Raw genomic sequence first — 26302 nt, 5'->3', positions numbered from 1 at the left:
ACGCTGGAAGACCGAGACCCCGTTTGTGACACCGAAGGGAACCCTTAAAAAGTGGTAGAGCCGCCCATCTGCTTCGAAGGCAGTGTACTGGCAGTCGCTATTACGGAGGGGTAGCTGGTGGTAGGCAGACTTGAGATCCACCGTGGAGAAGACGTTGTATTGCGCAATCCTGTTTACCAGGTCGGCAATACGGGGGAGGGGGTACGCGTCCAGTTGCGTAAACCGGTTGATGGTCTGGCTATAGTCGATGACCATCCTATGCTTCTCCCCGGTCTTAACCACCACTACTTGAGCCCTCCAGGGGCTGTTGCTCGCTTCGATGACCCCTTCCTTCAGCAGCCTCTGATGAAGGTCCGGTCCTGGGCGCTGTACCGTCTGCTCCTGGTGGCGACGGGTTTGCAATCCGGGGTGAGGTTCGCAAAGAGGGAAGGCGGGTCGACCTCAAGGGTCGCGAGGCCGCAAACCGTAAGGGGGGGTATAGGGCCGCCGAATTTAAAAGTAAGGCTTTGTAGGTGGGCACTGGAAATCCAGTCCCAGAAGGGTGGCTGCGCAGAGGTGCGGCAGCACGTATAGGCGGAAATTGCGGAATTCCTTGCCTTGGACGGTGAGGTTCGCGAGGCAGAACTCATTTATCTGCACCGCGTGTGACCCGGAGGCCAGGGAGATCCTTTGTTGGGTGGGGTAGGTGACAGAGAACAGCGCCTTACCGTGTCGGGGTGGACGAAACTCTCCGTGCTCCCGGAGTCGATGAGGCATGACGTCACGTGGCCGTTGATGCCGATCGTCGTGGTGGCCTTTGCTAGCGTTCGGGGCCGACTCTGGCCCAGGGTGACGGAGGCCAGCTGCAGCAAGGAGTGAAGCTCGGGCAGCGCATCGTCAGCCGTGTTGGGGGCTTGAGGCCCCATCCAAGATGGCGCCGTCCATGGATCGCACATGGAGTCCGGGGACTCCGAGGAAGGCGGCGGGGAGAAACAAAATGGCGGCGGGGAGGCCAGCTGCAACAAAGGGTTTTGGTCGGGCAGCGCGTAGCCAGAAGCGCTGGGGGCTTGAGGCCCCATCCAAGATGGCGCCGGCCATGGATCGCACGTGGAGTCCGGGGACTCGGACGATGGCGGTGGGGAGGAGCAAACTGGCGGCGCGCCCTGCTCCAGCGTGGCGGAGGCCAGCTGCAACAAAGGGTTTTGGTCGGGCGGCGCGTAGCCAGCCGCGCTGGGGGCTTGAGGCCCCATCCAAGTTGCCGCCGGCCAGGGATCGCCCATGGAGTTCGGGGACGGAGACCCCGACGATTGGACCGGCGAGGGACAGAATGGCTGTGCGTACTCCTCCAGCATGGTTGCCGGAGGGGGAAAGAATGGCTGCGGCTGCGACGCTGCCTGGCGGGGCAAAGGCTGCGGTGTGCGTTGGGCCAGCGGGGCTGGGAAAAGGGAGTGCGGCGGTGGGCTGGGACGGTCGGGACGTGGAAGAACGGCTGTGGTTGCGCAGCGGGCGGCTGGAGGAATGGCTGAGGGTAGTCGTTGGATACCGCGTTCACCGCGCGGGCGAGGCAGACCGGCATAGTGGCCTTTCTTGCCGCACCCTTTGCAGGTGACGGTGCGGGCTGGGCAGCGCGCGCAGGTGATTCGCCTGGCCGCAGAAGAAGCAGCGTTGGCCGGCGGCGGTAGCGGGGCACCTTGCCGCGCAGGCCTGCGGAGTTAGCGGGTAAGTCTGGGGGTTAGGCGGGTAAGTCTGGGGGGCTGCCGCTGCGGGGTGCCATGCAGCCCAGGGGGGCGCGGTACGCGCGGGGGCGTACGCAAGGGCGTTTTTGTACGCCACGTCCATGGACCCTGCCAGGGCCCGGGCCTCGGTGAGGCCCAGCGTATCCATTTCGAGCAGCCTTCGGCGAATGTTGGGGGAGATCATACCTGCCACAAAAGCGTCTCAAATTAAAAGTTCGGAGAGCTCGTTCGCCGTCACCGCTGGGCAGCCGCAGTTTTGGCCCAGCACGATCAGTGCCCTGTAGAAATCTTCTAGCGTCTCATCTGGGCTCTGCCGTCTCGTTGCCAGCAGGTGACGGGCGTAGACCTGATTAAGTGGACGAATGTAGTGTCCTTCCAGCAGTTCCATGGCTTTATCATAGTTCGCCGCCCCTTCGATCAGGGGGTAGATCGCCGGGCTGACCCGCGAGCGTAGGAGGTGCATTTTCTGCCTTTCCATGGGGGTGTCGGCAGCCGTCTCGAGGTAGCTCTGGAAGCATGCCAGCCAATGCTTAAAAATCTCGGTAGAACTTTCTGCGTGCGGGCTGAGCTGAAGGCACGTCAGCTTGATGCGGAGGTCCATCCTTCAGAAGTACTTATCTGATTAAATTGATCCACAATCAATACTCTTGAGTCCACGTGGAGTCATATCGATTCAGCTTTAATCAGATAGAACTGTACCCAGTGGCGAAGTTACAGAAGTGAAGGCTGCTGGGACGGCATTGGTTCTTATACCCCGCCTCTCAGGGCGGGGCTATGTACATTGCCCAATGGTACACCCCGCGGTCTAGCCAATGGTTATTCCTCTCTCTGGTACCGCAATACCTGGTATTACCACAATTTCATTTTCATTTTTCACTTGTTTTGAAACTCTGTGCCCTAGTTCTGGATTCCCCCAGAAGTGGAAACATCTTCTCAGCATCTGTTCTGTCAAAATCCCTCAAAATTTTATGGTTCAATAAGATCACCTCTCATTCTGCTAAACTTATATGAGTATAGGTTCAACCTGCTCAACTTTACCTCCTAAATCAACCCCTTCAACCCAGGAATCAGCCAAGCTAACCTTCTCTAAACTGCCTCCAATGCAAGTATCTCCCCTTTAAATGAGGAGATCAAAACTGTACACGGTGCTCGAGCTGCGGTCTCACTAATGCCTTTGTAGCAAGATTTCCGCATTTTTATGCTCCATCCCCCAAGGGGGAACATTCCATTTGCCTTCCTAATTGCTTGTTGCACATGTATGCTGACTTTGTATTCAGCACAAGGCCGTCCAGCTCCCTCTGTGCCATCCAGCTCCCTCTGTGCTGCAGCATACTGCAGTCTCTGTATCCTCCTCACAGTTTGCTTTCCAACTGCCTTTGTCTCATCAGCAGATTTGGTTACAATATAGTCAGCACATTCAATCAAGTCATTAATATAGCATAAATAGCTGTGGCCCCAGTGCTGACTCCTGTGGCACTCCACATTTTCCATCTTGAAAATGACAAATTTATTCTGACTGTTTCCTGTTCATTAGCCAATCCTCAACCCATGCTGATATATCATCCAACGTACCATAATGTTTTATCTTATCTGCAGTAATCTTTTACGTGACACCTTATCAAATGTTTTTCCGAAATCCAAATACGCTACATCTACTGGTTCCCCTTTATCCAGCCTGTTGAAAGCATCAGGATGGAATGCGACAATGTCAAAACAGATGCGACAGATAAACTGGGAAAATGGAATAGAATATTTCCAGGAAAGAATTTGGGACAAAATATAGTAAGGGTAGCTGTGGAAATTGGTGGGTTGAAAGTGGATATTACAGAGTAACAGGAGTAGGCTATTCAGCCCCTTGAGCCTGTTCCGCCACTTAATGAGATCATGGTGGATGTGTGACCTAGCACCGCATACCTGCATTTTGCCCATATCCCTTAATACTTCTGCTTAACACAAAATTACTTATCTCAGATTTAAAATTAACACTGATCCAGCAACAATTGCTGTTTGTGGAAGAGAGTCCCAAACCTTTACCACCCTTTGTGTGTAGAAGTGCCTCCTAACATCTTCCTAATATCTCTCCTGAATGGTCTGGCCCTAATGTTTAGACTATGCCCCTAGTTCTGGAATCTAGATATTGATAGCCTAGCCCCAGAAATGAAGACAGCGAAGTTGAGGAAGAAAGATATCTGTCTATTAAAGACTAAGAGAATGAAATGTGGACAGCTTCTGCCGCCCTGGAAGTACAAATGGGTAACTGCACCCCTGACTTTAAGTTGAACATTCAGTTATTTTAGTCCTTTTTTCATTTTTCGCTTTACAAAATTCTCATTATTAAAGTCTATTAAATCAGAACCAAGAACCAATTTTCTAATCAGTACACTGATCTGGGCAAGGATTCTGCTGCCTTTTATTGCTCACCCTCTGATCATTGTTCTCTATTCAAAAACATTTGGTTCCAACTGTTGTCATTGAAATCCCAGATAATCTCTTTGGGTCAAAGGACAGTCAACCATGACTGCAGCAGTTAAAAGGTTATTCCGATTCTTGTTGTCAAATATTGTTCCGTTTCACTTTCTTTCTGCACTAAGTGATCAGTCTCTCCCTTCGCATTTTCCAGCCAGAAAAACATAGACTTATCTTGGAGACTTAATGCTGCATCTTATCTAAAATAAATACAGCTGTGTGTTCAGGATAAACGTTGCTGCAATTTATTGAGTGTTCGCTAATTTTTGTGGTCAAATGCATTATTAGTGAATGCCTCCAACCATTTTTTCCAGCATGTGCTTATTACTCTGACAATTTGAATTTACATACCTACCAGACCCAGCTCTTTCAATTATGCTGTGATCAGGTTGAAAAAACAATAAAATGTATGCAATTTAGACTCCATCTGCTGGGATTTGGGGGAGGAGATAGAAGTGAACTGCATTTGGAGGATTTTTGTTTCCACGGATATAGGATACTATAATATTTCAGTCTGTTCAACTGCCAAAGCAATTTAAAAGCAGATTTGGATCAAAAGCAAAATCACATAAATCCCTTGGCTGAAACAATTTACTTGTTTCATTCAAATGTGTGATTAAATCACCACTGCAACATCATAATGAACTGAACACACAAAAAAGGTTGAAATCCTTTACGCACTGGTTTAACAGAGGGGTTAACCGATTTTCCTATATGTGCTATTCCCATATGTGCTACATTTGCAGTCATTAACTGGTTAAAACCATTAAAGCTTAATGTTGGAGCCATTAAAGATACGTTGTGATAGATTTTGTACAAAATATAAAGAAACTGTCTTTAAAGAAAAGAAACAATATTTACTCGGCACCATTGACGGCTTTGAAAGAGATCAAAATGTATTGATTCAACCATTGCATTTCCAGAGAACTGGCGATTGTGAATGCTGAGAGCATACACGCTGAGCAAGTTGATGAACGTAAAGTGGAATCATCAGCAAAAGGGTGGATTGGGTTAGATGGGGAATAAAGGAGATCATCAATATGAAAAAGAAACAATGAACTTTGGAATAAATGGAAAAAGTGGATGCGTCAGCAACTACAAAACAGATGAAGCGGTTTGAGAAGAAACAAGATGGCTATGAACGCAGCTTTGGTCGGAAACTGCATGATGGCAACATGGTTAGAAGCATACAGTGCCAGACTGTTCAAGACTTCGGCAATGTGCAGGACAATAACAAATTATTCTCTTATATAAAAGCAAAATACTGCGGGTGCTGGACATCTGTTATAAAAACAGAAAATGCTAGATGAGCTCAGTAGGTGTGGCAGCATCTGTGGAGAGAGAAAAAGAGTTAACTTTTCAAATCCGCATGACCCTTCAACAGAAGTTCTGTAGAAGAGTCATATGGACTCGAAATATTAGCTGTGTTACTCTCTCCACAGATGCTGCCAGACCTGCTGAGTTTATCCAGTATTTTCTGTTTTTGTAACAGATTATTCTCTGATGTCTTTAAGAACAGAGTTTCAGAAGTGAGTATGGTCACCATTGGAACAGGCAGGTAAAAACCATGCGAGCAAATATTGATTAGACCAGAATCAGCAATCAATTATTTGAGAGTTAATGATAGCTTGAGAAGGATTAGCCCAAATAGAAAGTGCCCGAATAACAGCTTGAGACTGAGCCATCTACTATTCTCCATAGGGATGTACTCCTAATCTGTTCTCCAAGCATAGTTGTCTGCCTTCGTGATGAGAAGGTTTAAACCAAAAGCATACAATACTGTCTGCTGCATGTACCTTGTATTATCTCTGGGCCCTCACAGTGGGAAGAAAAGCTGCAAGAAGAGAGGGAAAAAACATCATCTACTCCTGCCCATGGCAATCTGCGTACTTTGTAACCTTTACTGTTCAAATAAAGTGACTCGCTTCTGGCTTCTCAAGGGTTTCTTTGGCAGGCCTGCTGCCCTTTTTTTCATTTCACAATTTTTTTGCCTCATTAAGATGAGTCACAAAACAGGCCCAATAATTCTTCATTCAAGCAAGCTACTGCTGGCTGAACCCAACTTAATCAATTCTTTCACATCTCAACATTTCTTATGGAAAGAAACATTAGAAGCATTAGACTTTGAGATTCTGGCACAAGGACAGGTGGATCCAGATATTTTGTTGGCCACATTCAAACATTGTTTTTTCTGCAAAGGGCATGTGACAATAACATGTCACCAGGCCCCACAACTTGGCATCTGATCCAACAATGGTATAGATCATAGAATTCATAGAATTTACAGTGCAGGAGGAGGCCATTTGGCCCGTCGAGTCTGCACCGGCTCTTGGAAAGAGCACCCTACCCAAGGTCAACACCTCCACCCTATCCCCATAACCCAGTAACCCCACCCAACACTAAGGGCAATTTTGGACACTAAGGGCAATTTATCATGGCCAATCCACCTAACCTGCACATCTTTGGACTGTGGGAGGAAACCGGAGCACCCGGCGGAAACCCACGCACACACTGGGAGGATGTGCAGACTGCGCACAGACAGTGACCCAAGCCGGAATCGAACCTGGGACCCTGGAGCTGTGAAGCAATTGTGCTATCCACAATACTACCGTGCTGCCCCAAGTGTTATCTGTGTTTCACCTTCATCGCAACTTATGTCGCCAAGATGACTATTTTTCATGAGGAGAAACTCTTGAGTTCCATTGGGCCGAATTTTCAACATCAGGCACGGGCGGCTACAGATACATGGAGGCTTTGAAAATCACAATCCTGGAGGTCATGTTAGGATCCCGAGGCCTCCAATACAGCTTTGGATTTTCAAAGGAACAGCAGGTGGGAGGGAGAGGGGCAAGTGTACAAAGCCTTAAGGAACTTGTTAAGGGACTGATGTGGAGTAGAATGGAATTTTCAGAAGTTTTTTGCAGCCTGACCAGGCTTGTGCACAGCTGTTGAGTTAGCCATGTGGTCAAATAACTTTATTTTCAGTGGCCCTCTCAACAAATCTGTGGGGCCAATGAGCGTCAGCACAAGTACTGGTCCTACCTTGTCATGCAAGGCCACTGCCTCTTTCCTTCCAATTTCTTGGAGCTGCCTGCTCTAATCAGCAGGGCAGCAGCAGCTCCCAACAAGGCTCCCGCCTGTCTTTGCCTCAATAGCAGCTTGGGTGCAGGATCTGGACTTGGAATTTATTCAGTTGTCAGGTTCCCCACCCTGCATTGAAAATCTAGCCCATTTTATAGTTCCCATCATAAGTCGCTATGGATTTGCTCTGAAGCTTATAGAATAAGCATGCTTTTCATCACTTTCCCATCTCAATCCCTTTCAATCTTCTGGATGCCAGTTCTTTATTTTTCTTCTCTCTCATGTTTTGTCCTTCTCCCCATCCAACCTCCTCTCCTTTTCCATTTCCATGCTCCATGATGTTTTTCTTCTCCAATGACCCTGGGTCGAGAATTCTTCAATTTCGGTGATTCGGGAAAGCTTCAGGCGGCAGAAGACATTTTGTCACCGTGTCAAATACTACGGGCTAGATTCGCCGTCCTACGATGCCAAAGCATAATCCCAATGGGACGGAGATCCAGGCATCGAGGAAAAGTCGGTGCCGATCTGAAATCGATGCTCCAACCTGCCGCTAGCGCGGGGATCAAGGTTCACGGCCGCATGCCAGTGAATGCAAATGGATCTTAATTAATTAGTTAATTAATCTTTAGTGGTATCACAAGTAGGCTTACATTAACACCGCAATGAAGTTACTGTGAAAATCCCCTAGCCGGCGCACTCCGGCGCCTGTTGGGTACATTGAGGGAGAATTCAGAATGTCTAATTCACTTAACAGCACATCTTTCGGGTCTTGTGGGAGGAAACTGGAGCACCTGGAGAAAACTCATGGGGAGAATGTGCAGACTCTACACAGACAGTGACCCAAGCCGGGAATTGAACCTGGGACCCTGGCGCTGTGAAGCAACAGTTTGGGTAGCTCCTTAGGGGAGTTGCCTCCAGAGTCCATCCTAGGGCCCCCCCAACCACAATGCACCACCAGCCTACTCCTCCTCTACCATGGCCCCTCCCTTGGAACCCCATTAATAGAGAGACCCCACCAGGGACCCTCTAACTGAAGGAACCATCCTCAGCCCCCCTGTAACTGAAGGAACCCCCCACAGAGACCACCTAACTGAAGGAACGCCCCACCCCCGGTCAAAATAGCAGCCTGATAGTGGGATTCCTCCGTATTCCTCACCATGCAGAAATTGGCATGGCAAAGATTATGGAATTGCATCCCGATTTGCACTCCCAGGAGGATCATAAATTGGTTGAAATTACCCTCCGGCAGGAAAACAGGGCTGGATTCTCCACTTCAGCAGCTGAGTGCTGGCTCGAACAGTGAATTTGCAGGTGTTTTACAACCGAAACATCAGTGCTGACTCCTCACCAATTTCGGGACCGGTGAGGGTCTAGCAGCAGTGTCGGGTGAAACTCGCGGCTCCCGCACTGAAAACGGCCAGCGAATGGCTGGGTCCCTGGCCGCGCATGTGCATACCGACATCCTGCAGCGGTCGCGCCATATAACATGGCGCAGGGCATGTGCGGACCCGAACCGCCATCTGTGATCCCACAGGCCACCCCCTGGCCACCCCTCACCAGTCCCCACAGTCCTTGCGAAGCCCCCCGACCAGCAGCACAAATCCCCGCCGAGTGTGGCGCCGATGGACACAGTCCGCAGATGCCACGCCGGGTTCCCGACCACTGAGACCACACGTCAACCGGGCTGTCTGGAACACTTCCATCGGTGGCGGAGCATCGCGGGAGGGCCTGCCGATGACATGCCAACACCGTTGCAGTGGTGCGCAAATGCAATTACACCATTTCCATGGGGACGGAGCAAGGCTGACTGGCGTCAAACCAGCGCTGGCCCGATATGGGAGTCAGAGTCAGTTCTCCGCCCAATCGGCGATTACAATATTGCCGTCAGGCAACGGAGAATCCCGCCTAGTGTCTCTCAAACAGAGAATCCTGCGCTATGTGTCTGAAAGGAAGTCTTTGTTCTGGATGGCACTGTTCTGCAGACCAGATTTGAGTCATGGGCTGTACATTTGATGATGTAGCAGGGGCAGGACGTATTAAACATGTGTATGATATGGAAGAGTCTCCTTTGACAGAGACCAAAATGGTTGTCGTTAACTATATTTATAAAGAATCTTATCATTTTGAGATGATTATTAATGAGACAAATTGGGTACGGTAGTTCACCAAGAGGACACTTGTTCTATGTTCTATTAAATGGTCATTGGATAAACATATGGATGATAAGGGAATAGTGTAGATGGGCTTTAGATTGGTTTCACAGGTCGGCGCAACATCGAGGACCGAAGGGCCTGTACTGCGCTGTAATCAGCGTGATTCCAGATCTTGGAAATAGTTTTGAAGAAATGTTGAAGCAACTAAATTTATTTTTACTGGAGGTAAGAAAACTGAGTGAACATCTGATAAAAGCTTTCAAAATGATGCAAGATGGAGATGTACTAAGTAAGCATACTGTTCTATTAGGTAACAAATATAAGGCTATGGGATACAAGTACAAAATTCACTAACCTCAAGCAAGTTTAATGACAGTTTTCACAAAGAATATGAAGAAAATACTGAAAGAAGAATTACTTAGAGACTAACACCTACTGAAAAGTGAGATTGAGGAACTGAGGCCTGTATTTTACATAAAGGACAATCGTAAGACTAACACCACTCACCCCTCTTTTGGAATAAATAGGACACAAAGTTCAGAGTTCGCACATGTTCGTTAAATGTAGACATCCAAAAGTTTTCTGATTTACCCTGCTTCTCCACAAACTACTTCACCAATATTTAGCCAAACAACTTGGCATTGAAGTCCATGTGAGGGTGTGAAATTGCTGTACTAATGAAGTTGCCATTTGTTATCCCCTACTGCCTAACAACACAAAATTTTAATTGTGCAATTATGGACTCTCATAACTACAGAATGTAATTCTTCTTGGAGATTTAAAAATATAGTTTATTTTTTGTTTTTCTTTGTCGCATTTCTCTCTATTAATTCTGGGCTGGATTCTCCAGCCTACCAGTTGCGTGTTTCTCAGTGACGCGCCATTTGCTGGCGGCGGGATTCTCTATTCCTGCCGCATGTCAATGGGATTTCCCATTGAAACCACCCCACGCTGTCGGGAAACCCGCAGGTGGGGGTGCACTGTCGATGGGAAAAGAGAATCGCAACAGCTGGAGAATTCCGGTCCATGGGCTGGATTCTCTGATTCAGTGGCTAAATGCCGACACTGGCGTGGGAACTGTGGCGTTTTACGATGCCAAAATCAACACCGAACCCTCACCGATTCCGGGACCGGTGAGGGGCTAGCAGCGGCACTGGGTAAAACTCCCGGCTCCCGTGCCAAAAATGGATGGGTCCATGGCCATGCATGTGCACAATGACGACCTGCAGCGGCTGCGCTGTACAGCATGGCGCCGGCCTTGCACGGACCCGAACTGTCAAATATGCCTGCCTAGGACAACCCCTAGCCACCTCCCACTAGTCCCCGCAGCCCTCGCGGAAGCTCCCCTGAGCAGCGGAATGGCTCCTGGCCGACTGTGGTGGCGCTGGACACAGTCCGGGGCTGCCAAGCTGGGTTTCAGACCACTCAGACCACATATCAATCGCGCGGTCGGGAACTCGGCCCATCGGGATCGGAGCATCAGGAACGGGCCTTCCGATGATGCCCCAACGCCGTTCCTGCGGCGCGTGACGCGTGATGACGGTTTTGAGGGGGCAGTTCTGACAACCATACAGATGCAGCATAACAAACATAAAAACAATTGTACAATATAGAGTGCCTTTAACTGAGGCAAACATTCCCTATTCTCTCTTCCAACCTCTTCCATCGGGAAGGAGATACAAAAGCCTGAGAACTCACACGAACAGATTCAAAAACAGCTTCTTTCCTGCTGTTACCAGACTACTGAATGACCCTCTTATGGACTGAACTGATCTCTTCACACATCTTCTCGACAGAGTAAGACAGGCTTCACCCGATGCCTATGTAGTTGCATTGTGTATTTATGTATGTCCTTTTTTTTTCCACATATGAAACGATCTGTCTGGGCTGTATGCAGAACAATACTTTTAACTGTACCTTGGTACATGTGACAATAAAGCAAATCAATCAACCAAAAAGCTGCTTCACAGAACAATATACAGAGTTCAGAAAAGATTGACATTGTGCTAAATATATTAGCATGGGAGACTACAAACTTGACGAAATAGATGGTTTTTAAGGAGGGTCTGAAAGGTGGCGAGATGGGTTTGGAGGGAATTCCAAAGCTGAGAGCGAGCACATATTGGTCACCATCCTTTTTGTGTGTACATGTGCAAATTGACTCCAGGAATGACAGCCCAGAAAATAGTGTATTGAAATGATTGGAAATTCTAGAATTCATCAGCTGAGAGTGGCCTTGAACTGTCTCTCTTGTCAGCAGGATCCTGTTGTTCTGCTGCCACCTCCACTTGCTCCTCCTTATTTCCACAGACCAAAGATCCAAATCTCCTTGAATAAATAATAATCAATGAAGCCTACTTGTGACAAAGCCCCTAGTCGCCACATTCCGGCGCCTGTTCGGGGAGGCTGGTATAGGAATTGAACCCACGCTGCTGGCATTGTTCTGCATTGCACATACAAGCCAGATATTTAGCCCACTGAGCTAAACCAGCCCCTGGTGATATACCCGTCCAGGTGCTATCAACAGGTGGAATGAGTGCCGCTGCCTCTTGTGAAATATTAACTCTTGTCATGCTTTAGGGAAGTGTGTCTTGGGAACACTTATGAAACATGTGAGGCAAAGGATTCTCGACGTATGGTCAAAGAAGAATGAACATGCTTTTATATAGCACCTTTCTGGGCCTCAGGACACACCAGAGTGCTTTACAGCCATGATGTGCTTTTGAAACATAGTCACTGTTGTAATGTAGGAGATGTGGCAGTCAGCATGTGTGCAGCAATCTCACATAAACAACAGTGCGATAATGGCCAGATCATCTGCTTTAGCGGTGGTGACCAATGGATAAATATTAACCAGGACACCAGAAGGAACTGCTTTGCTCTGCTTTAAAAGTATATGCGCATGGGATCTTTTACATTCACCTGAGGGAGCAGACAGGGTCTTAATTTGATGTTTGATCCAAAAGATTGTATAGAAACAGAAACGTAGAAAATAGGTGCAGGAGTAGACCATTCGGCTCTTTGAGCCTGCACCACCATTCAATATGATCATGGCTGATCATGCAAATTCAGTATCCCATTCCCGCTATCTCTCCATACCCTTTGATCTCTTTAGCCGCAAGGGCCACATCCAGCTCACTCTTGAATATATCCAAAGAACTGGCCACAACGACTTTCTGTGGTAGATCATTCCACATGGTCACAACTCTCTGAGAGAAGAAGTTCTTCCTCATCTCAGTCCTGAATGGCTTACCCCTAGGCTGTCACCCCTAGTTCTGGACGTCCCCAACATCGGGAACAATCTTCCCACATCTAGCCTGTCCAGTCCCAACAGGATTTTATATGATTCGATGAGATCCCCTCCCATTCTTCTAAACTCCAATGAGTGCAAGTCCAGTCGATCCAGTCTTTCTTCATATGCAAGTCCTGCCATCTCGGTAATTAGTCTGGTGAACCTTCGCTGGACACCCTCAATTGCAAGAATGTCCTTCCTCAAATTTGGAGACCAAAACTGCACACAATACTCGAGGTGTGGCCTCACCAAGGTCCTGCATAACTACAGCAAAACATCCCTACTCCTAAATTCAAATCCTCACGCTATGAAGTCCAGCAGGCCAGTATTTCTAGGGCCACTTCCTTAAGTACTCTGGGATGCAGGTTTTGGAGTCCCTGGGGACATATTGAGTTTTAATCCCATTAATTTCCCCAATACAATTTCCTGACTAATAAAGATTTCCTTCAATTCCTTCTTCATTCTAGACCCTCTGTCCCCTAGTATTTCCAGAAGGTTATTTGTGTCCTCCTTAGTGAAGACAGATCCAAAGTAATTGTTCAACTGATCTGCCATCTCTTTGTTACCCATTATGAATGTTGGACGTTATAGTTGCTGTGAAATGAAGAGTCTAAAGTTCTTGTTCCTTTTCACCAAACACCATTTATTTCACTTCCACAGCATCTGCACAAAGCTCTTAACAACACACCACCTGACAGAGGCCACCTGAAGCCCCTTTACATATCAGTGTCAATTAATGGATACTTAACATAAATGAGACAACTAATTGCAATGTCTCTTAACCCATTACTTAACAATGAAGTCACCTGATTCAAACTGTAATGGACCTACATTTTTCTTCACCAGTCTTTTTCTCTTCACATATCTATAGAAGCTTTTGCAGTCTATTTTAATGTTTTCTGCAACAGTGCTACACTGGAGTGCTGGCTGAGATTGTTGCTGGTGTGGGTCTTGAACCCACAACATTTTGACTCTGAGGAGAGTGTGCTGCCACTGAGCTAAGTCTGCCATCTTGTAAGAAAATGTGACTTGCCAAGACTTGCTGGGTAATGATGCTATCTTGGTGTGTGTTAAATCTGTGATTGCTAGAGACCCTGAATATGTGAAAGATTGGAACTGGATGAACCAACATTGATTTTGGGAACTATCTGGAGATGTGTAATACCTCATTGTAGGTCTACTAACACTGGATCACCAATTTATAGTCTTTTCCTGTAGCCAGGTTAGAGGTTTCAGATCTGGGGCCTCATTCACGATTGTTTATTTCTCCATTCTACTGTGTGCTTCTTTTCCTGCAGGGATGAAACACTAGTATAGTGCAGCAAATTTGAAGAGTCTTGCAAGTGGCTAATTTAACTTATCGTCATATATCATTCAAGTGGCTACTGGCAGGAACATTATTAAGTTTAAGTTTTTTCTGAAGGCAAAAGCTAGAAGAAAAAAATACAGCCTAAAATTTTACTTACTACGAGCGTTCTCTACATAGGAGTTACAATTCCAACTAGATTTTGTGGTATCTACTATTTGACATATAATGTCATATTTTGTATTAACCAGCCCACTCTTTTAACAATACGTGATCACTTGTTGACTGCTTTCTCCCTTTTGGAACAGATCTTCAATTGGATTATTTACCTTCTTTGGTTCATTGAAAGTGGGAATTTTAAAAATAAGATTTCACATGTTTATTTTTAAATGGTGGATGTCCATACTTTAATGTGAAATACAACATTTCTAGTCACAAATTCTTGCTCTGTAGAAGGTTACTTTTCTTTATTTCCATGTTTTGCAGGACATTTGGGCTTCCAAGACAGCTTTGTCACATCAGGCGTGTTCAGTGTCACTGAGCTAGTGAGAGTGTCACAAAGTAAGTGGAAATATTTTATGTCAACTTAGACATGATTAACAAAGGTGCAGATGAAATTTCAGCTGGAGTTTAGATATCTCACTTAAAATCATTACATAACTAAATATCATCCTGATTTTGTTTATAAAAAGCAACTCTCATATGCACAAAGGTAATGCTGGGATACTTTCTTTGATAAATCATTTATCTCTTCTTTATATACTTCACGTTTCATAATCTAGCCAGGAGGGTCGATTGGCAATTAACTCCAATGACTTTATGAAACTTTGTCACCATCCCCTAGGGAGTGGCTAAAATTCCTCCCCCATGAACTGATGGTGCAAAGTGTGTACCAAGTACAGAAAGGCAGAGACCTTGCACCCAATTTGCATTTGCACACCTTGTCAAGTTTTCTGTCTGCAAGTAAACTACTGAATGACTTGCTTGGCCATTTTGGAGGGCAGCTAGCCTGAGCCTCTGAATTACTAGTGCCAGTGCCTTTACCATTGCACCACTGCCTCTCTGGTACAGAAAGTTAAATCTATACTGTTCTGTTTCTTGATGCGCATATGGAAAAGGACATTAGTAGGTCTATTGAGCCCGTTTCCTCCAGTCCTGTGTGGTATGACCTCGGCACACAATCAACCTCTTCCCTGCCTCTGTCCTGCTTCGTTAGCTACAGTGTTGGCGTGGCTGATCCAGTTACACTTCTGGTCGGTGATGGCCCTAAACTATTGCATGTGTGCTACTCACGGACAGTGATGCCATTGAAGGTCAAAGGGAGTTGGCTGGGCTTTCTCTAGAGTGAGATATTCATTATCTGACATTTATGTAGTTTGAATGTCACTGCCATTTTCATTCCTACATCTGGATGTTGTCTGGTTCTTGCAATGCTGGCAGGTGCTGCTTCATTGTCTGAGGATAATGCGAATGGAGCTGAACAATGTGGAGTTGTCAGCAAATGTCATTTTTGACATAGGGAAGCTCAACAATGAAGCAGCTGAAGATGGTAAGGACACTTTTGCAGAGGTCTTACAGTGATGTCCTGGGGCTGCAATGACTGGGCCCAGAAATGGTAGTTTTTCTTGCCTGAGCATATTTACCAGCCCTTCTCACAAAATCACGCCTTCCACCACAGGAATTGGCAGACTCCTGGCTTGCCTCACAGCTCATACAGTTCAGCAGAAGAAGCGGCAAGAATCAATTTTCAGTAATCAGGAGCTGCAGCTGCTGCTTCAAGTGACATCTGCACATTTCTGTTCATGCCCAGGCCCGCAGCACATCTCACAAACCACAATGGGAGTGCAAAGGCAGTATGCAAATGAGGAAACCTCAAAGCCCAACAAGATCCCTTCTGGCCACCAGAAACATAGAATGTGGCAGGGCAAATAAACCTCGGCTGCTACTGCAGAACGTCGTCCCTCAATATGCAGGAAATCAGGGATGCAAATCTAACCTTAGTAAACAATGTAATATAGCAGGCCGAAGTTTGAATATGCTACCTCAGTTCACTATTTTCCGCTAATATTTAACCTGAAAGCCATAGCTTAAATACGTTCACAAAGAAGCTGCTGATGCCCCAAGGGGCTAGCGCATTTTCAGTATCAAATTAATTTTACTCCGAGAACAATCCTTTTTTAAAAAACTTCAGTAGGGTTTTTTTATGTCGTCAGAACAGAGTTGCGGTCTTTAAATTAGTTTTGCATAGCCACGTACTAAATGTCGATAATACTGGCTGATAGCAGTGCCCCAGTTTTTTTATACAATCAGCTCCATTTCAGAACAAGGGCACTGTCATAATTTGGGGCTAAGCAGGTCATGGGACACTAATGAGACTTTAAGCAGGTCATGGAACACTTATGAGACTGGGGGATTGATATTCCCAAAGGACTATGGGAAATACACACTTCCCCCATCCTTCACAAAACCAGAGGGCCATAAACTGTGAGTGGCCCCCTGTAGTAGAGTAACTGCTCTGTACTCTTGTTCTGTTACATTAAATCTTTTTCCTTCTGATTCACCTGTACGGTTTGGTGTGGACTCCTTTCCGGACCTTGTAATAAGTACTTTGCTCCCATTCAAAAATATGTGATTTCTCCCCACTTATATTATCATTCACATTATATCTCCCTTTGGAGATCCAACAATTCTCATCTGAATACTTTTCTCTTTTAAGCTACAGCACACACCACTGATCTAAGGTGACCGTACACTCTTTTGTCCTGCAGCCTGTACCATTAATCACCCTTTCAAAACCTACAATAACAGACAAAAACATCTGAATGTGTTCATTGCTTATTCAGACAGAGTGAGGAGATGACATATACTTCTGTAGCAAACTATCGCACCTGGATTTTGCCATGGAGCGTTTTCTAACTGACAGCTGTATTTTTCATGTGAGGACTAGTCTCTCTCTGTTTTCCCCCCATTCTGTGATATTTTGAGAATAAACCTTAGCCGTTGCCATGAGTGTGAACACACTGACAGCTACTTGGTCCCTGCCCACATTGTTATGATACAAAAGAAAAACAGAAAATATAAAACTCATCTGCCAGCATCTGAGAAGAGATGCTTGACAAAAGATGGTTAACATGTCAAGTAATGTTTGTGGGAATGGCTCCAACTTCTGGCATTTATGTGCGAAATAGGTACCACAAGGTTGTACCCTTTCAAGGGGCAGCGATTGAGTTTCTGTGCTTATTAGTTTGCCATTTGTATCTTTCTATGTACAGTCCACCAATCTATATTTTGGGCTTTGGTTTTCTATCAACTGGGACGCATCTTATCACCACCTTAAGGTTTTAAACAGCAGCCAAAGCACACATGCCTCTTCTTGTATCATGACAGAAACAAGAGCAACTCACAGTTATGTAGTGCTCTTAATGTTGAACAATGTCCCAAAGCACTTTGTGGAGGAGGAAAAGAATAGCACTCTGTTATTGGTTGAAGGTTTTTCATTACTCTACAGCTCCCTTCTACCTGCAAGAATGCTTCATTCTAATTGCACAGTGCTTTCCAAATGCTATTTGACTTTGTACCTTCATCGTTTTTGAAAATTCATTCATGGGATGTAGGTGTCGCTGGTTAGGCCAGCAGTTATTGCCCATCCCTAGTTGCCCTTCAGAAGGTGGTGGTGAGCTGCATTCTTGAACCACTGCAGATGTTTAGGTACACCCCAGTTCCAGGATTTTGCTTCAGCAACAGTGAAGGAACAGCAATATATTTCCAAGTCAGGATGGTGAGTGACTTGGAGGGGATCTCCAGGTATCTGCTACTCTAGTCCTTCCAGATGGTAGTGGCCATGGGTTTGGAAGGTGCTGTCTAAGGAACTTTGGTGAGTTACTGTAGTGCATCTTATAGGTGGTATACATGACTGCCACTGTTCGTGGTGGAGGGTTTGAATGTTTGTGGTTCTGAGAGCAATCAAGCGGGCTGCTTTGTCCTGGATGGTGTCGAACTTCTTGAGTGTTATTGGAGCTGTACTCATCCAGGCAAGTGGAGGGGATTCCATTACACTCCTGACTTGTGTCTTGTAGATGTTAGACAGGCTTTAGGGGGTCAGGAGGTGAGTTACCCGCTGTAGGATTTCTAGCCGTTAACCTGTCCTGGTAGCCACAGTATTAATATGGCTAGTCCTGTTCAGTTTCAGATCAATGGTCACCCCCAGAATGTTGATTGTGGGGGATTCACGATGGTAATGCCATTGAACGTCAACGGGCAGTGGTTAGATTCTCTTTTGTAGGAGATGATCATTGCCTGGCCCTTGTGTGGCGCAAATGTAACTTGCTACTTGTCAGTCCAAGTCTGGATATTGTCCAGGTCTTGCTGCATTTGGACATGGACTGTTTCATAACCTGAGGAGTTGTGAATGGTGCTGAACATTGTGCAGTCATCTGTGAACATCCCCACTTCTGACCTTATGATGGAAGGGTGATCATTGATGAAGCAGCTGAAGATGTTTGGATCTACGACACTACCTTGAGGAACTCCTGCAGTGATGTCCTGGAGCTGAGATAATTGACCTCCAACCACCACAACCATCTTCCTTTGTGTCAGGTAGGACTGCAACCAGCGGAGAGTTCTCCCCCTGATTTCCATTGAGTCCAGTTTAGCTAAGGCTCCGTGACCCCTCTCAATACCGTGCAAAGTGTTGATTGGGCACTTGCCTTATAACTCACTCCAGGGAGTTATCAGGCCTCCATTTTGGTGCATGCTCCAGTAATGCAGCTAGGAAAGGGCTATCACTGTATGAAGGATACTGGGACAGTGTCTCATCATATGATAAAAAAACAATTTTTTAGTACCTTTTAGCATCATGTAATATGTAGTTAACTGCCACATATGAAGATTGGAGGATTTTGGGAATATTGGCTTCTAAATCTTAGGACAATTTAAGGGTTAAAAGCCTGAGGATATAGTGTATTCGGCTGCAATTGTCATGTTTTTAAAAAGGATTTTGTTCTGCAAAGAAACAGCAGGTAAAATTGACCAGAGGAATGTCTTTTGACTGGGGAAGTCACTGGGGATACTTTGTATTTCAGCGTGGGGAGAAGAGGCCATTGCTAGGTGGAGCCCAGGAAAGTCAAGTGGCCGTGAGTTTGGAGAAGCTTTGAAAAAGAGAGGAGCTGAGTTCTGATCTGCCTGACTCGGAGTCCACAATTCTTTCCAAGTAGGATAGTTAAAAGAAAAGAGTAATACTATTTTAATGTAAAAACAAATTACTGCAGATGCTGGAATCTGAAACTAAAACAGAAAATACTTGACTCTTTGTCAAAGCAAATAATATTTTAAAGCAGAGAAGTCTTATCTGAAGACAAGAAAAAGCTGAAACAACGTAGTTGAAGAGTCTGAAGGGGTTCCAACTGGAGCCAAATCAATTTTATAAACCAAGTGTTACTCTATGTCCTGCTAATTTTAAGCTTTATTAAGAGCTGTACGTTTTGTTTCTTGCTATTTAATGGGAAATTGTATAGTTGTGTTAAGGGATAATTGTAAGATGGTTTTCGGGTGTGAAGTTATAAATTTAATATTGCATTCATAGTAAAGTTTTGTTTTAGAAATGCCAAAGCCCAATTTTGTTTCGTGCAATCATTCATGGAATGAACCAATCTTTCCGCACAGTCTTTAAAGAAACTAAAATATTGGGGTTTCGGTCCAGTATCCTAGCCACTGTTGGGGTCTGGTGTGGGATGGTAATACATATGTGCAATAATGTTTGCTATGAGGCTGCACTAGATGGGAGTAAAATCTTAGTTTGAATTACCATTCCTTGTAACTACCCAATGACCCCTGCTGGAAGTGTGTGTGTGGACACTGGATTAGGCTCCAATGTGATCTCTTCCACAAGTCAAATTATTAACAATGTTCATTTTTATTTCATGTCAAATGTTCTCTGGTGCATATAGCCCAAGGGATTTTACATGATTTGCAACTCCTCAGTCTGCTCTAGTGGGAGGGCCTTACACAGTGGCTTTTCCTGTTGAGTCTTTGTGGCAACTGCCCAAAGCTTTAGTGCATCCCTGGATTTGGAAGTCTGGACTTTGGAATGTATAGTCTGCAACACTCAGTCATCCACAGTTCTTTGCACTGTAAAGCCTCCAAATTTTGGGCAGACCAAAGAGCGCCCTTTTATAAAATGATGTCTTTAGGAATAGAATTGTACTGTGTTATGGGCCAGGGTTTAGAGAACCCCAAAGTGTATCATGGAGTTCACCTGACCCACAACTTTTACTAGATTGTGGTATGGGGAGCACACGGCCCACTCTGCAGGTGTGGTGCAGCAGAAATGGAAAAGTATTTTGAAAGCAAAACAATGTTTATTCTATGAACTCAAGTTAACCTTTTTAAAACATACAGCGAACATCTTAGCAACCATCAATTCAAATACAACCCCCAAAGAATACAACACTAAGTAATCCTTTAAACCTTCCTTTTAACATCCATACAACTTAAAACACCTTTTACCAGAAGCACATCAAGTTAAAGTCACTACTGTTATTAGGTTTAAATCACCAGGATCGATTTACAGTCTTTAGATTACAGAGAGAGATTCATACATCTTCTGGCTGTGACTGCAGCTATCCAGCTCTGAAAACAAAACTAAAACACACCCTGCAGCAAACAGCCTAAAACAAAAGTAAAAAGCTGACAAACAGCCCAGCTTCACCCACTCTCTGACATCACTGCAGTAATAAACACCTATTTCTTAAAGGTACTCTCACTACAGATATTTATATACACACCCATTTATAAACACCCATTTATTAATGGTACTCTCACATGACAACTGAATCAATAATCATGCAATTTAGTACAGTATGTAAATAATATATATTGTTTTAAGGGTAAGTCAGTACTGAAAGCAACTGAAGGAGAAACCCTTGAGCTAAGAAGTATTCTATAATTTATTTTCCACCAGATATTTAATAACACTGCATAACGCGTCAAGGGAGGTGTGTTATAAAACCTTTAGGGATCTACTGGTCCTTGTACCTTTGTAGGAAAGTGTCTGGTAAACCTTTTTGTTTAGGTGAAGTGTAGCATGTATTTTTTGTCATTTGAGATAATTTACATCAGCATACTATGTTTGAAAGCAAATGAAGAAAATGATTCACCACAGTTCTTTCCCTTTTTCCTCCAATCTCCCCGGTTTGCAGCCATTCTGTATGTAAGTGAATGGGTAGGTGATCTGTTCACAGACTATTTCTCATATCACACTGAGCTGAGCAATTGAGATCAGGTTGTGAACCTTCCGACCTTTGAATATGGGAACATAACCTGGCTTCTACATGACGTCTCCCCATAGCGCAGTCAAAAAATGAACATTTGTACTTGTCCCATTGATTTTCTAACATGTGCTAATGGTCCAGTCCACTGTGCCACAGCATTTACTTCAGATAATTTATTTTTAAAATAGGCAAGATAGTGGATTTTGTGATCTTGTTTCTCTTCTATAAATTACAGCAATTCACAAGTTTAAACATTTAAAAGACAATTGCAGCTGTATTATAAAGAGCTGACATTTTAGTATTCAATGAAAGTGCCATTGAATGTAAAGGTTATTATAGAATGTTAATTCTGTGATTGACAGAAGCCAACTTTATTAATGCCAAGAGATCAACAAGTGCTTGTACACTACTACTATACTAGTCTACATTTGGATAATTAAAGTCCCCCGCTATAACTAGTCTAGAGCTTTTGCATCTCTCTGTTCTTCAACATGGCCAGCCATCACTCTGTTTGTCGGATAAAATGTGCTTTGATTGCTTTTGACCATTGACAATCCAGATGCAGAAGCATAAGCCATAAATTCCCACCATACTGGACCTTTCATCTTCATCAATAACAGCATAGTTGGCCAACTCAATCAATAGTCTTTTCAGATTTATTTTCAATGAGAGCTCGTGCTTGACAGAGTTGTGCTTAATTTCCCATATCATATTCAGTGGGTGTATCTCATGAGATTTACCTTGGGGGAAGTTACTCAACAGTCAACCTGCCCAGATGATGGTGTCATCAAAGAAAATGCTTTCAATCTATACCATATTATGTATATACGTAGTTGTGGAAATTTTTTCCAAAAGAAGCCTAAATTATTTTGATAAATTAGATATTGTCTCATTAATATTGGTATCTACCAGCACCTCTGGCCTAATGATTTCTGAATAGATAATGAGCTGAGTTTCAATGCTCATCATCTTTTCACTGTCTCTTTGATCTTTATCCACTTCATGACCAAGTTACAAACTAAGATGCATACTTCCTATACCCAATATAGATTCTAGATTATCAGATAGCTTTGCTTTCCAGACTGGTCCTATTAGATTCTAGGACATTGATCTCCAGATGATGTTATGCCTTACCAAGTGCCATTTCATTGTCCTGTTGTGCTTACATTTCTACTCACACAATGCTTGTGAATAGAAGATGCCTTCTCTAGTTTTTGCAGCAGCTATTAGATTTTCATTGATATTGTCATCAATATTTTTGTGCACTTACTTGAATATATGAGCACTGAGATTTGAGTCATCTGGGGCGTCATTCTCCGCCGGCGGGAATCTCCGTTTTGCCGGCGCCCGGGGGTTTCCTGACGGCGTGGGGCTGCCCCACAATGGGAAACCCCATTGACCGGCCGGTGTAATGGAGCATCCCGCCGGCAGGCCGGGGCAGAAATGTGGCGCGGCGGGATGGAGAATTTCGCCCCTGGGGCGTCATTCTCCGACCCCCCAGCGGGTCGGAGAATGGCCGTTGGCGGCCGTGAATCCCGCCCCCGCCGGTTGCCGAAGTCTCCGGTACCGGAGATTGGGCGGGGGCGGGAATCGGGCCGCGCCGGTTGGCGGGCCCCTCCGCTATCCGGGCCGGAAGTCCCGCCGAGAAATTGCCTGTCCCGCCGGCGTAAATTAAAGTAGGTATTTACCGGCGGGACAAGGCGGCGTGGGCGGGCTCCGGGGTCCTGGGGGGGGCGCGGGGGGATCTGGCCCCGGGGGGTGCCCCCACGGTGGCCTGGCCCGCGATCGGGGCCCACCGATCCGCGGGCGGGCCTGTGCCGTGGGGGCACTCTATCCCTTCCGCCTCCGCCACGGCCTCCACCATGGCGGAGGCGGAAGAGACTCTCCCCACTGAGCATGCGCAGGAAACCCGCTGACACTCCCGCGAATGCGCCGCCCGGGGATGTCATTTCTGCGCCAGCTGGCGGGGCAAAAAACGCCGTTTCCGCCAGCTGTGGCGGGGCGGAACTCCCTCCGGCGCTGGCCTAGCCCCCCAATGTTGGGGCTCGGCCCCCATAGATGCGGAGCATTCTGCACCTTTGGGGTGGCGCGATGCCCGTCTGATTGACGCCGTTTTGGGCGCCAGTCGGCGGACATCGCGCCGTTGGGGGAGAATTTCGCCCCTGATTTCCAATCGAGTCCCAACAATGTGGAAACACCATTTTCTCTTTGTTTCTTCCCTTTCTCAGAGCTACAAGAGACCATGTATCATATGTACCGTTGATTGCCTAGATTCTCTGCTCTGGAATTCTCTTCTAAGCTTTCACCTTCCTCTCTCTATTAAGACTATCCTTAATACTTACCTTTATGGCAGTATTAAATTAACCTTCTTTGACTTGATGTCCATTTTTGTCAGATTAAGCTTTTATGAAGTCCATTGGGACATTTCTGTACCTTAAGCACACTATATAAATGCCAACGATTGTGTAATTACCTTGAACAGAAAATTGTTATGAGTGCCCAATTTTGTTATGGTCCTGGTCAAGACCAGTAACTTATTCTTTCAAAGGAAAAGAATTCCGAAATCCCAGTGGTTTACTGAAAGAATCAAAGAGCTATTCCAGAGCAGAAAGAGGCCGTTCGGCCCATCGTGTCTGCACCGGCTCTTTGAATGAGCAATTCGCTCGAGTGTCATTCCCCTGCCTTCTCATTGTATTCCTGCATATTCTTCCTTTTCAAATAACAGTCTAATTCTCTCTTGAATGCCTCGACTGACCCTGCCTCCACCACACCCTCAAGCGGTGCATTCCAGATCCTAGTCACCCACTGCCTGAAAAAGTTCTTTCTCATGTTCTTTTTGTTTCTTTTGTCAATTACTTTCTCTATTCTTTCATGAGTGGGAACAGTGTCTCCCTATCTACACTGTCTTGACCTGTCATGATTTGAATATCACTATCAAATCTCCTTTCAGCCATCTCTTCTCCAAGGAAAATAGTCCTAATTTCCCCAATTTGGGTCTTTATAACTGAAGTTCCTCACCCCTGGAACCATTTTGGTAAATCTATTCTACACTCCCTCTAAAGCCTTCACATCCTTCCGAAAGTGTTACACCCAGAACTGAACGGAATGCTCTGGCTGAGGCGAAACTAATGCCTGATACAAGTTCAATATAACCTCTTTGTTCTTATACTCTACGCCCCTATAAATGAAGCCGAGGATACTATATGCTTTATTGACCGCTTTCTCAACCTGTCCCATCACCTCCAATGACTTATGCACATATACATTAAGGTTGTTGTGCTCCTGCACCCCGCCCCCCCCTTTATGAATTGTGCATGTTATTTTGTATTGTCTCTCCATGTTCTTCCTACCAAAACAAATTACCTCACATTTATCGGCACTGAACTTCATTTGCCACCTGTCCGTCCATTCCATCAACTTGTCTGTCCCTTTTATGTTCCAAACTATCCTCCTCACAGTTTACAATGCCTCCCAGATTTATATCTGCAGATTTTGAAAAACGAACAAAGAGAACAAAGAAAAGTACAGCACAGGAACAGGCCCTTTGGCCCTCCAAGCCTGCGCCGACCATGCTACCCATCTAAACTAAAATCTTCTGCACTTCTGGGGTCTGTATCCCTCTATTCCCATCCTATTCATGTATTTGTCAAGATGCCCCTTAAATGTCACTATCGTCCCTAATTCCACCACCCCCTCCAGCAGCGCATTCCAGGCACCCACTACCCTCTGTGTAAAAAAAACTTGCCTCGCACATCTCCTCTAAACCTTGCCCCTCGCACCTTAAACCTAAGCCCCCCAGTAATTGACCCCTCTACCCTGGGAAAACGTCTCTGACTATCTATCCACTCTGCCTATGCCCCTCATAATTTTGTAGACCTCTATCAGGTCGCCCCTCAACCTCCATCGTTCCAGTGAAAACAAACCAAGTTATTGAACCTATCCTCGTAGCTAATGCCCTCCATACCAGGCAACATCTGCACCCTCCCACCCCACCAACCTTTAGATTACTACTATACTAGTCTCCATTTGGATAATTAAAGTCCCCCATAATAACTAGTCTATAGTTTTTGCATCTCTCCTTTCAAATTTGATCTTGTACAAGCCGCAAGTTTCAATGGTTTGGAACAAGATTTGTTTTATTATGCAAGAGTCAAACAAAGCAAACAATAAATACTACCTTGGGTAAACTCCTATATTTAAAACCCCAAATCAACCAATTAATAGACAAATTACACTGAATTATAAAGTATAAATTACACATTAAATGGTAGAGTTACAATTGAGACAGATCTTATGATTTGGCTGAGCCGTGCATCCAGTATACATGTTATAAATCTCAGTCACCAAGTCCTTCAAAATTCTACCATCCGTATGAAGAATTTCAGCTCCTCTACTTCTACCCTGATCCTCAGTGGCCACTTGTGCATAACCAACTCAAGATGCATGGGTATGGTCTTCAAAAAAGGGACATGTCTATCGAAACTCCTCAAATCTGTTTATGACGTCTGAATGGTATAGATGCCCCCATGTTATTGTCAAGTAACAGAAGCAGCTGCAACAATTATGGCTGGAACTTCCATTCATTCATGCTGGCAGAATCTTTCAGTCCCACTGACAACGCACCCCTACCTCGGGTTTCGCAGTGGCGAGAGGCACATTCAACGGGAAACCCAATTGACAATGGCGGGAGCAGAAGATCCTGATACCAACAGTTGGCGTACCGCCTTGCAGCGTGTTGTACAGAAAATCCCGTCCTGTATCTTTGCGTATTCTTACATTCTGGATCTGACCTCCATCTTCTTTAGCTGGCCTATACTCATCACTGGACTCAGCCTCTACATCTGAATCCTGATTGCTCTGTTGCTTTTTACCATTTCAACCAGCAGTTTTGGTGTCCAATCTCAGTGTCCATCTCAGTTTCTTTAGAAAAAGACAAGCTATGCCCGCAGCTTTAACACAAAATCTTCATAGATTATCATAGAATTTACAGTGCAGAAGGAGGCCATTCGGCCCATCGAGTC

At 45.3% G+C, this 26302-nt stretch overlaps 1 protein-coding gene across 20 annotated transcripts in view; it reads left to right on the top strand.

Moving 5' to 3' along the window:
* Window positions 1–26302, top strand: part of nfia (nuclear factor I/A) — a 1116080-nt gene that overhangs the window by 826498 nt on the left and 263280 nt on the right. For all 20 annotated transcript variants that reach the window (XM_072510961.1, XM_072510968.1, XM_072510960.1 and 17 more), the window contains one exon: window positions 14500–14574. In XM_072510961.1, the coding sequence (XP_072367062.1) occupies window positions 14500–14574 (75 nt within the window). The remainder of the gene's footprint in view (window positions 1–14499; window positions 14575–26302) is intronic.

This window comes from Scyliorhinus torazame, chromosome 7 (assembly GCF_047496885.1).
Source record: "Scyliorhinus torazame isolate Kashiwa2021f chromosome 7, sScyTor2.1, whole genome shotgun sequence".
Taxonomy (NCBI): Eukaryota; Metazoa; Chordata; class Chondrichthyes; order Carcharhiniformes; family Scyliorhinidae; genus Scyliorhinus; species Scyliorhinus torazame.
Note: the sequence above shows the minus strand (reverse complement) of the source record. Positions and strands in the feature narration are given on the sequence as shown.